Source organism: Orcinus orca, chromosome 3, assembly GCF_937001465.1.
Source record: "Orcinus orca chromosome 3, mOrcOrc1.1, whole genome shotgun sequence".
Classification (NCBI taxonomy): domain Eukaryota; kingdom Metazoa; phylum Chordata; class Mammalia; order Artiodactyla; family Delphinidae; genus Orcinus; species Orcinus orca.
In genome coordinates, this window is record NC_064561.1 from 37,766,109 (window position 1) to 37,778,550 (window position 12,442).

At 46.1% G+C, this 12,442-nt stretch overlaps 1 protein-coding gene across 3 annotated transcripts in view; it reads left to right on the forward strand.

The window, feature by feature from the left end:
• Positions 1-12,442, forward strand: part of ATP10B (ATPase phospholipid transporting 10B (putative)) — a 310,749-nt gene that overhangs the window by 240,533 nt on the left and 57,774 nt on the right. For all 3 annotated transcript variants that reach the window (XM_049708452.1, XM_049708451.1, XM_033432029.2), the window contains 3 exons: positions 2,746-2,873; positions 4,770-5,022; positions 6,194-6,429. In XM_049708452.1, the coding sequence (XP_049564409.1) occupies positions 2,746-2,873; positions 4,770-5,022; positions 6,194-6,429 (617 nt within the window). The remainder of the gene's footprint in view (positions 1-2,745; positions 2,874-4,769; positions 5,023-6,193; positions 6,430-12,442) is intronic.

A 12,442-nucleotide genomic window follows, 5' to 3' on the forward strand; every position in this document is an offset into this window, starting at 1 on the left:
ACTTCCTTCTCCTTGTCTGTGGGAGTGTGGCCCTCTGCCTCCCTTTTATAAGGGCGCTTGTAGTTCCATCATTGGGCCCACCTGGATAATCCAGGCTCTTCTTTCTATCTCAAGATCCTTAATTAAATCACATCTGCAAAGTCCCTTTTGCCGTCTAAGGTAGCACATTCACAGGGCCCAGGGATGAGGGCGTGGACACCTTAGGGGGCCATTATCCAGCCCACGACCGGGATTATGGGAGCATCAAGGAAGAAAGTCTCGCTGGAGCTGATTCCCAGATGCAGCAGGTGTTCACCAGAGGAGGGCGGGGACAGGAACAGGATGGGGCAGGCAGCTGTGAAAGGAAAGAGAGAGGTCACTTTACCCCAGGGGCAGCACAAGCAAAGCACAGCGGCAGGAAGGAGAGCCATGTTATGCAGAGGAGTGTTCGGCCATTTGGTGTGCCAAGAGCAAGGCCAAGGATGGAGACCTGATTAGAAATGGGCCGTGGCCAGGTTCTACGACGGCCAGGTGTAGACAGCTGTGGGAGGTGTAGACACGAGTGATCGGAGCCATTTCAGTAGATCCTCGGAGGGTAGGGGAAGAGGGGCCCTCACTCCTACCCACTCTCCCCCTCTATGGCTTAACACTAAGGATGGGTCTCAGGACCCTAAAGGAGACCCCAAAAAGAAGCAGGGAGGATCAAAAGGGAGAACTCGTATGCTGAGTCCAGAACCCCCTGCCAACCCCACGCCAGTGAGCAGCTGTAGCGTTTGCGCTTTACTTTTGTCAGAAATCGCACCCATCACTGTTTTTAAAAGACAGTGTCCAGGGAGCCCCCTGGTGGCCTAGAGGTTAGGATTCAGTGCTGTAACTGCTGTGGCCTGGGTTCAATCCCTGGCAGGGGAACTGAGATCCTGCATGACATGAGGTGCGGACAAAATTAAAAAAGATTAAAAGAAAGACAGTGTCCAAAGCTTAAGATCTTCCTAGGCCCACAGAGATTTTCTGTGTCACCACAGTGAAGACAGTGGGATTCAGTCTTGTGCGTGGCCTGGAGTTTTGAATGAATATGCTTCCCAGATGTGTCTAATGGCACTCCATGTGAGGGGCTCGTGGCTGGAAGGGCAGCACCCGCATGCGACGGAAGCAGGCAAACCAGAAAACCAACTGTTCGTTTTGTGGGCCATCCCTGTGTCCCCGGAAATTCTGGAGAACTGTCAGCTCTGCTTCGGGACAGGGAACGTCAGACCTGGAAAGGACATTGGAGATCATCTCACTGCGTCTCCAGGGAAAGGAAGTGAATGATTAAAAGGTCACAGAGTTAGATGAGGTACAGGCCAACCAGAAGCAGCTTGGTAGATTGCCCAAGATAATAAATACGTGGAGAAAGTAATTGGGAGGGGCAGGATTCTATTCTGCCTGAGAATAACACAGGCCGCTGCTGGCACCGTATCAAAACACAGCTCCCGCGGGAGGTGAAAGCTCTCGAATGAGCACCATTCAGGGTCATTTATCACATGTTTGCTTTAATTGTGTGAAGATGATGTTTCTTTTTTATTTGCCCAGAATGTCCTCCCCAGGCTTTTCTGATCACCCAGTACCCACCTGGGCTTCAGAACCCCTCCAGGCCTCCTCCTCCATGCAGCCTGCTCTGACTTCTGTCATGGTCTGTAGTAACCCTTACTCTGTGCCTTACATTTGGCCCTTAACCTCACGTCTGTAAGTCTCCTTTCTTCTGCTGTATCTGATGGTATGTGACCCAACCTCCTGTGCAAAGAAGTATCTTAGGGGCAGGGTAGGAACCCCTATGCCTTTTATTCTCTATAGTCCCTGCCCTGGGGCCAAGAGCATCATACACGTTAGGTTATTCTGTTCTCACAACAACCCCATGGAGAAGGTATTATTACTAATTGACAGATGAGGATGCTGAGATTCAGAGAGCTTGGTGCGAGGTGCACTTATCAATCCTCACTTGATGGGTGTTGTTATCCCCATTTACAGTTAAGGAAACAGAGGGTTCGGTCTGCATCTGGTGCTGCCACTATGGGCTCTCGTAGTGTTCCAGGATCTAGCATAGCACCCCTCATGCTAGGTGGGATTTGTATCTTTCCATCGGACTCCCTGACTTGCTAGGGAACTCCTCAAAGACAAGAAGTAGGACCGACTCCTTCTTGAATTAAAAAATTTTGGATAAAGGGAGGGAAAGGAAGGAGGCAGGGAGAAGTGAGTGAACAGAGCTATAGATGGACGGACGGACGGATGGATAGATGGATGCATGGACGGGAGGATGGGTGGATGGGTAATTGGATGATTGATTGGATGGATGGATGGGTGGATGGGTGTGTGCATGGGAGAGAAAGAGGGACTAGGATACAGGTCTGTGAAGACTTCCCAGCCATGTACTTTCTACCACACAACTGAAAAAAAAAAACTCATGCCCCTTTCTTGCTTTCCAACCCCTGAATAACAGGACTTCCACAAAATGTAAGTAATCCCCGTGCTAGTCTCCTCTGGGAGGACAGACCTAATGCCCATCAAGAGATTGAAATGTAGTATATATGAAGGACCACTTTAGAGCTAAATTCACACACACACACACACACACACACACACACACACACACACCCTATGTTATATAGAAAAAGGATGGGTTCCTCCAAAGCACACTCACTTCTGGCAATAGGTCAGGGAAGGGCTGATGTAAGTGACCCATTTAGGATTAATGGGAGATTTTGCCTCATGCCTGGCTTTGCCTCCTCTCAGGTCACAGCCTCTGGAATGGAACCTTTGCAGAACACCCTCCCTTTGATGTGCCAGATGCCGAGGGCAACTTCCTTCCCCTTGCCCTTGGAGGCTTCTACATGTTCCTCACCATGATCATTCTGCTCCAGGTAGGAGGCCCTCTGTAACTTGGGACCCAGAAGACCCGTGGCCAATATCTGCACAACTTTGCAAACTAAAGGAAAATCAGCGCTGGCCCCATGAAAGAACTAACTGGACTGAGATGGGGAAACGTTTATCGCTTTCTTATGGGTCTTTGAAAGTATTCACAACTGGGATTATGCCAGGACCAGCCCTGCCTTGTGGAGGGGACCTTGGCCTCAGATAATAGCAGAGGAAAATATTTATCAGCATTTTCCATTTAAAAGTAAGATTATAGCAGTGATCCACGTGTGCCTGTCCCTCTGCCAGACCTAAACAGGTAAACCCTAGTGACCTGGGAACAACAAAAGACAATGCAGCACAGAGAACTACAGAGAACTTTCAGGCCCCAAACACTGAGAGAAAGAAACCACAGGTTAGTGTTTCCTCATTTGAAAGTTTGAGATGGAAAAAGAGAACTGGCACTATATAGGAGGAAAAAAACAAAAACATAGAGCACCTACGAGGGACGTAAGAAAGGCAACGACTGTAGGTAAACACCTGCAGTGAAGTATAAAGAGACAGATTAAAAAAATCCTCAGGCTCTGTAAGTAATCACAGTCTATGAAAAGATAAGGCAGGTTGTAGTTTTGTTTTAACAAAACCCCATCTATGTTTGAGTCCCTACAGTATTTGAGGGTGTTTCACTGTCCTCTTACTGAAGATCCTTTTTCATTCATTAGTTCGTTCATTCATTGAGCACAGTAATCCTTTTAAAATGTGAGTCGGGTCATGCTGTCCTCTGCACTGAACCCTCTGGTGGTTTCACATCCACTCAACGTGAAAACTGAAGTTCTGACTGCAACCAACAAGGTCCTAGGTGATCTGGACCCTGACTCCTTTCTGGACCACGTCTCCAAGCTGTTTCCTGCACACTCACACACAGGCCTGCTGACTCTCACGCCCACCCTGCAAGCACCCAGCCACCCGTGCGCTGCCCGGAACCCTCCTCCTCCCACAGATAACCTCACGCTCACACCCTCATTTCTTCAAGTCTCTGCACAAAGGTCATGGCTTATGACCCACTCCCTCCCAGCCTTCACCCTTTTCACTTTTCTTTACGCTTTTTCATGAGACTTACCGCTACCCAGTATCTATTTCTTTGTTTGTTTACTAGAATGTGAGGTTTTGTTCTGCTCACTGCCGTTTGCGGGACCTAGAACTGCATGTGACACCTAAAGCACCTGATAGGTACTAGGTATTGGATCATGGGCAGTGATCAACCATGAGTCTGAATAGGAAACAAACTTATGGTCACCAAAGGGAAAAGGGGGGGGAGAGAGATAAATTAGCAGTTTGGGATTAGCTGATACACACTACTATATATAAAATAGATAAACAACAAGAATCTACTGTGTAGCATATTCAAAACCTTGTAATAAACGACAATGGAAAAGAATATATATATGTATATTATATACATAAAACTAAATCACTTTGCTGCATACCTGAACCCAACACAACATTGTAAGTTAACTATCCTTCAAAAGAAAATGAGTCTGAATACCCATCAAAGTGGGCAGCGGTCTTTGGTGGCATAGAGATCCGAGGGGCATCAGGAGACTCTGGACTGAGGTAGCTAGAGCTCCTTACCTCCTTCTGGCTGAGTCATTAAACAAGCACTGGTGAGTGCCTACCCCGTACTAGATATCTCTGGTTGAAGAAGGTGTATCTCTTTTTCAGATGACCCTAAGAATGCCAAGGGAGGCATGAGGTCATTAATCTTTAACTTCTCAGAGAAAGTCCACATGTGGGCTGACCTGGGCTTTCCATGAAATCCCTTTGCTACTCCCATCACCCAGTGAAGGTTCTGAGATGGGGGACCGGCCCGTTTTCTGATACGATGGGAATTGATCTCCCCACAGATACTGATCCCAATCTCCCTGTACGTGTCCATCGAGCTGGTGAAGCTCGGGCAAGTCTTCTTCCTGCACAATGACCTTGACCTGTACGATGAAGAGACCTATTTGTCCATTCAGTGTCGAGCCCTCAACATCACTGAGGACTTGGGCCAGATCCAGTACATCTTCTCTGACAAGACGGGGACGCTGACCGAGAACAAGATGGTGTTCAGGCGTTGTACCATCATGGGCCACGAGTATTCTCACCAAGAAAATGGTACGAGGGCTTCCAGGGGCTCCCACCCCTCTTCTAAAGGAATTGCCCCTGCTCTCCTGAGAGAATGATGATAAAAACCATTATCCTGGCTCCCAGCAGAGGCTGGGTGGCTCTGTGGGAAGTAGCTTCCTGCATCCCTGTGGCTTCCTTGTCAAAGATCAATGCTGTTCTTATCACTTGTAAACTTTCATTTGTTCACAAAGGCTATCAGTGATCTCCTGTGTGGTAGCCCTCCAGTCGGTTGATCTTTGGTGCCATTTACACACAGGATTGTTATCTGTCAGGAATGCACTGGGGAAATGTCCAAATTATGTGCCAGTCATGTAGCCAAAGTTTAAGAATTTCTCACGTCCCCTTACCTGACAGGACAGGCCCAGGTGTAGGCACATGGTGAGATGTGATACATCCAGGAAACGCCCTCCATACTAACTGATCTCTTAGATTTTCACTGACGCAAAGCTGTGCCTTGGGGGATGTGGCTATAAAATGCCTGGACTGTCATCTTGCACAGACTGAAGGTGGCCGACAGAGCTGACTGATTCCCTCAGCTCCCTCCCCCGACAACACACACACACACACACACACACACACACACACACACACACACACACACACACACACACACACACACACACACACACACACACACACACACACACACACACACACACACACACACACACACACACTTCCTAACTAGGAGAAGAAACTCACAAGAGCAGCATTCATTCTTTTGAGTGGGAGGGATGGAGAAAGAGAAAAGAGGGGATATTAAAGGCGGTCCAATCCCCTTTGCCACAGTGGTAACCATTTACATGGAGCTTCTAATCTCTTCTTAATAATAATACAGCTACTGCTACCAGTCCTTAGAGTATGCTAATCACTTTTATATCATTATATCATTAAGTCTTCAAAACAACCCTGTGAGTTAGGTACTCTTTTATAACCCCTAATTGAGGAAAGAGAGGCATGGGTTATGCGAAGCGCAAAGTCACATAGCTAGGAAGTAGGAGAGCCAGGATTTGAACCTGTGCAACTTAGTTGCACCCCTTTTTCACCAGCTGGGGTAGCCAGCTGCCTACTCTTAGCTCCACCCCCAAAGTCTGGCATCTCCCCAACCATGATCTGGCCAAGGTGTGACTGGCGCAATAACGGGCTTCCTTTCCTGCAGCTAAACGACTAGAGACCCCAGAGGAGCTGGACTCAGACAGTGAAGAGTGGACCCAATACCGGTGCTTGTCCTTCCCAGCCCAAAGGGACCAGGGACCAGCAACAATAAGGGGCCAAGGAGGGTCCCAGCCTCTGAGGAGCCAGAGTGCCCGGGCACGCATCCAGGGCCACTGGCGACAAAGGTCCAGGGGGCGCTGTGAAATCTCACAGCCCCCTGTGGCCTTCAGCAGCTCCATAGTAAGTCCCTGCCTTTTCCTCTTTGAATTGCTGGTGGCCTGTCTCAGGGAGAGAAGGCGGAGGGCTCTGGGGTATGAAAGAGAAAAGGGTGTATAAACCCTGAAGAGCTCTCAGAATGGCAGCTCTTGGTCTTGTATGTAATCTACACAGGTTTTTTGGGGCACGTATGATTCTTGTTAATTTCAAATGTTCAATGTTTAGAAATTGGGAGATTTCTAAATGGAATTGAAAAAAGTGTCCCCACTAAGCCGGCATTTCCCTGTGGCAATAAGTGGTTTGAATGAAGAAGTCGGTGCTCATCCTGGGCGTGCCGTCCTCAGTCCATCACTGTCCCTCACCCCCTCTCTCTGTATCCTCATCCCTGAGCTGAGGCCCAGCAGCATGTTCATTATGCATTTTTTCCAAAATACAGTTAAGAGGAAAAAGAAATATCTGACATGTCCACGTTTCTATAAAGTGGAAAAACAAAAGATGAACCCGTAAGGCTTAGGTTTCAAGAAAAATGGGAGAAGGTATTTATTGTGATAAAGAGTCTTAAATTGTTATGATGCAAAGAACATCTCTGTCAAATTTACTCAGTCCACGTCACTCCCTTAGGCTAACTGCCAGGCCCCTAGGATGTTCGACTTTGCAACTTTGGGGCTTTCTGCATCTGGCCCCTCACATTTGATCCATTGGGATAGTTACCACTAGACGTCCAGGCAGCAGGTGAAGAAACTGAGTTCCTTCCCCAAGATGACACAGCATGCCCAAAAAGTCAAGGCCAGAACCAGGGCCTCTGACTCCCATCTCATCACACTTTCCTCTGCACCAGGCTCTTCCTCTGGGGAACACATCATCCAGAGTCTTCTGCACTTACAGAAAAGGCCTCAGGGAGCCCCAGGTATCTTGAACAAGACACACATACAGAGGGACTGAAAGTGCTATTATCCCATTATTAGAACATTAGATTTTCGGGCTTCCCTGGTGGTGCAGTGGTTGAGAGTCTGCCTGCCGATGCAGGGGACACGGGTTCGTGCCCCGGTCCGGGAAGATCCCACATGTTGCGGAGCGGCTGGCTCTGTGAGCCATGGCCGCTGAGCCTGTGAGTCTGGAGCCTGTGCTCCGCAACAGGAGAGGCCACAGCAGTGAGAGGCCCGCGTACCGCAAAAAAAAAAAAAAAAAACATTAGATTTTCAAAATGATCGTTTTGGTGAATTTCCTTCCAGTCTTTTATTTCCCCCACTAATACACACACACACACACGTGCACACACACACACTACATATTTTAACATTTTTGCAGTCATAGTACACATAAATTATAGCTGCTGGGTTTTTTTCATCTGACATGATATCAAGAGCCTTTTCCACATTGCTACCTAGTATTCATTATCCAGGACTCTGTTTTCTGGCTGTGACAAGAAATGCTGTGAGACTGTATGTTCTGGGTTGTTGTTTATCTAACTTTAAGTAAGTACAAATTTAACTCTCTTATGTTATTATCATGCACAGAAATGCAATAGTAGCAGGAGAAAACAATAACAGTGTGTTAAGACATATGATGCTTATAAACCTACAAGAAGAATGATCCTTTGAGAAGATTTTAGGTTTTATTTTTCTTTTTGATTTTCCCAAATGAAGTAACAACAGGACATGCATATTGTCAAGTCTTTCCTTCTTTAATTTAATTCTGTCCCTTCTGAATGGAATGCCTTTCCCCTCAGTTCTTTACCTAAATATTTGGACAATGAATTCAGTGAATTCTCATTGGGCACAGGTAGTAAGTCTTGCACTACCGGTGTCTTTTGGCATCTTCCAGTTCTAGATACCGTGGGCATCCTGTGTGTCTGAGAATGTCTCCCCCAGGACACGGGGAAAAAAAGGAAGCTTTCCTGTGTACATCTCATTTGGGATACACAGATTCATTGCCCAGCCGGACAAATCTCAGCAGCCCAGAAAAATTGCAGCCCTGAGTCAGTCAGTATAACTTTTATTCGGGGCCCTTAGCTGATGGTCAGTGAAAGGGACACGTTAACTTATGAGCTGCCTCCAGATCCTGGATGTCATTGTTCTGCCCTGGCTGGCACATTCCAAGTCCAGTTCTAACTAAATGCATTTAGGAACAATAAGGAAATGGACACATAGAGTAAGACCCAACTCTTGTTGCCTGAGCAAGACAGGATGGTGATGTGTTCTCTTTATGAGCTGCTACCTATGCTGTTCTACAAGTCAGGCTGAAAATCTGGGGTCAGTGGGGTCAGCATCCTGGCTATGTGTTAGGGAGGGCACTGGGTCAAGGGTCAGGAAACACAGGCTCTGGTTTCAACTCTGCTGAGGCTTGCAGGGTGGCCTTATGCAACATGTTAAACCTCTCTCTTTCCCTGTTTCATCACCTGAAAATACGTTGCTTACAACTCTGACTGGCTGTCCTAAAAGTCAAACACCATGATGCTTGTGCTGACCAGCAAGGTCGCTGCCAGCTATGAATTAAGCACATTTGGGGCAAATGTCCCAGGTTCTCATCTTTGCTCCACCGTGTATTAGCTCCGTGACTTTGGTCAACTCACTGAGCTGGAAGCCTCGATGTTCTCATCTTGAAAAGGGATTACTGTTATGCCTCGTGAGTTGATTTTGAGGATTTATTTCTTAAAGCTCATGTGTTCTAGACAGATGGATAACTAATAGAAGTTTTAAATGACTTTTCTAAAGGAAAGCTGTCTGCCTTGGACAAACGTTCACATAACTGATGACAGGGAGGGGAAATGGGAGTTTTCATAAGACACAATGTCAAGCTCTCTCCCCTGAGATTCTGGGATATTCGGTCTAGGGTGAGGCCTGAGCATTCATGTTTCTATTTCTGATGATTCCAGTGAGCAACCAAGATTGAGAAACGCTCTAAGCATACCATCACCCCACTGGAAAATGGTCTTCATTTGGCTCAGACGGGCGCCTTGTACAGCCTGGGAGGCATTCGCTAAAGGGGGTGATGTATGTTGCCTTAAAGGGCTCTGACACTAACCTGTAAACTCTCTGTGTCTGAGTGGCAGACCCTTGAGTGAGTCCATGGAGAACGTCCATGGCAGCCCCGGGGGGATGCCCTGGCTCCTGGCTCCCACTCACCCCCGCTTGGCAGGCTTTCTGTGTTGCCTCCTCTTGCACCCGCCCGTCTGGCAACCAACCTCGTTGGGTAATGTCTTGGCAAAACCAGTGCTTTACCTTTCCTTTGTAAACTCAGCCAGAACTTGCCTCTGAAGCCCCAGGGATGCCAGGTCATGGCAGAACACCCAACCCCATTCCAAAGAAGCCCATTGCTCTGAACCAAAAATCAACAATAACAACCACTACAACAAAAGCTGGCTTTTTTCTTTTACTACAAAGATCAAGGAAGCATCTGTTATTGTTGTCTAATTGGCTGCTCTAAAATCTGTGGCTTTAGGGTGGGGTAATATTCTTAGGAAAGTGGTGAGTTCTGAGCCAGCATTTAATAGTCCTGCCGGAGGGAAAGTGAAATGCCTTTTCCCCCCTGGTCCGTAAGCAGACAAGATTGGAGTAGAGAGTCTTTGTTTAGACATGCCACTTGGAAAAATATTTTTGAGTCATCAGACCAAAGACTGCTTTCCTAATCATAAAGTTTGCATCAGGGCCGTTTAGGCTCCAAACCCCACCACCTCTCCCTTCTGTGGGCACGACCCCTCCCACCTGTCTAGAAAGAATGCAATAGAGGGAAGTAAAGGCGGTGTCTTTGGCCCTCTGCCTCCTTTCTTGAAACTTGGTCTTCCTTTCATTCTTGGGAAGATATTTGTGCCATACTTATAGTCTGCTACAGGTTGACAGGGACAGCCCACGTGCACAAACTCCCACGGCAAGGTTAGGTAAGAGTCCTGATTTAACTAGTCAAGCGCGCAAAATCTTTTAGTAAGTCATGTGACCACACAGGGCAAGAAATGGAGGAAGCCTGTCTCAGCTTTGCTTCCCTTAGCTCCCAGGGTCCCAAATGGGGGCACACAGCTGTGGTGCCCCTTTTCACAGAACTGGGTCTTACAAGATCTGGGATACTTCTTTCTTTTTTTCTTTTTTTTTTTTTTAATTGAACTATAGTTGATTTACAATATTGTATTAGTTTGTGGTGTATAGCAAAGTGATTCAGATAGATAGATAGATAGATACAGACATATTCTTTTTCATATACTTTTCCATTATGGCTAATCACAGGATATTGAATACAGTTCCCTGTGCTGTACAGTAGGACCTTGTTGTTTATCTGTTTTAAGTATAGTAGTTTCTATCTGCTAATCCCAAACTCCTAACTTATCCCTACCCACCCCCTTTCCCTTTGGTAACCATAAGTTTGTCTTCTATATCCATGAGTCTGTTTCTGTTTCATAAGTAAGTTCATTTGTATCATATTTTAGATCCACATATAAGTGATAGCATGTGGTATTTATCTTTCTCTGTCAGACTTACTTCACTTAGTATGATAATCTCAAGGTTCATCCATGTTGCTGCAAATGGATTATTTGCATTCTTTATTTCATTCTTTTTAATGGCTGACTTAGACACACACACACACACACACACACACACACACACACACACACACACACACACACACACACACACACCTTCTTTATCCACTCATCTGTCGATGGGCATTTAGGTTACTTCCATGTCTTGGCTATTGTAAATAGTGCTGCTATGAACACTGGGCCGAATATATCTTTTTGTTTTGTTTTGTTTTGCGGTACGCGGGCCTCTCACTGCTGTGGCCTCTCCCATTGCGGAGCACAGGCTCCAGATGCACAGGCTCAGCGGCCATGGCTCACGGGTCCAGCCGCTCCGCAGCATGTGGGATCCTCCCGGACCGGGGCACGAACCCGTGTCCCCCGCATCAGCAGGCGGACTCTCAACCACTGCGCCACCAGGGAAGCCCCTGAATATATCTTTTTGAATTAGAGTTTTCTCCGGATATATGCCCAGGAGTGAGATTGCTGGATCATATGGCAACTCTATTTTTAGTTTTTTAAGGAGCCTCCACACTGTTTTCCATAGTGGTTGCACCAATTTACATTCCCACCAACAGTATAAGAGGGTTCCCTTTTCTCCACACCCTCTCCAGCATTTGTTATTTGTAGACTTTTGATGATGGCCATTCTGACCAGTGTGAGATGATACCTCATTATAGTTGTGATTTGCATTCTTCTAATAAGTAGCAATGTTGAGCATCTTTTCATGTGCCTATTAGCCATCTGTATGTCTTCTTTGGAGAAATGTCTCTTTAGGTCTTCTGCCCATTTTTAGATTGGGTTGTTTGTTTTTTTGTTGTTGAGTTGTATGAGTTTTTGTATATTTTGGAAATTAAGCTCCTGTTGGTCACATCATTTGCAAATATTCTCTCCCATTCCGTAGGTTGTCTTTTCATTTTGTTTATGGTTTCCTTTGCTGTGCAAAAGCTTATAAGTTTGATTAGGTCCCATTTGCTTATTTTTGCTTTTATTTCTTTTGCCTTGGGAGACTGACTTAAGAAAACATTGGTACGATTTATGTCAGAGAATGTTTTGCCTATATTCTCTTCTAGGAATTTTATCGTGTCATGTCTTATATTTAAGTCTTTAAGGCATTTTGAGTTTATTTTTTGTGTATGGTTTGAGGGTGTGTTCTAACTTCATTGATTTACATTTACAGCTTTCCCAACACCACTTGCTGAAGAGACTGTCTTTTCTCCATTGTATATTCTTGCCTCCTTTGTCAAAGATTAATTGGCCATAGGTGTGTGAGTTTATTTCTGGGCTCACTCTACTGTTCCATTGATCCATATGTCTGTTATTGTGCCAATATCATGTTGTTTTGATTACAGTAGCTTTGTAGTATTGTCTGATGTCTGGGAGGGTTATGCCTCCAGTTTTGCTGGTTTTCCCCAGAATTGCTTTGGCAATTCTGGGTCTTTTGTGGCTCCAAAAAACTTTTAGGATTCTTTGTTCTAGTTCTTTGAAAAATGTCATGGGTAATTTGATAGGGATCACATTAAATCTATA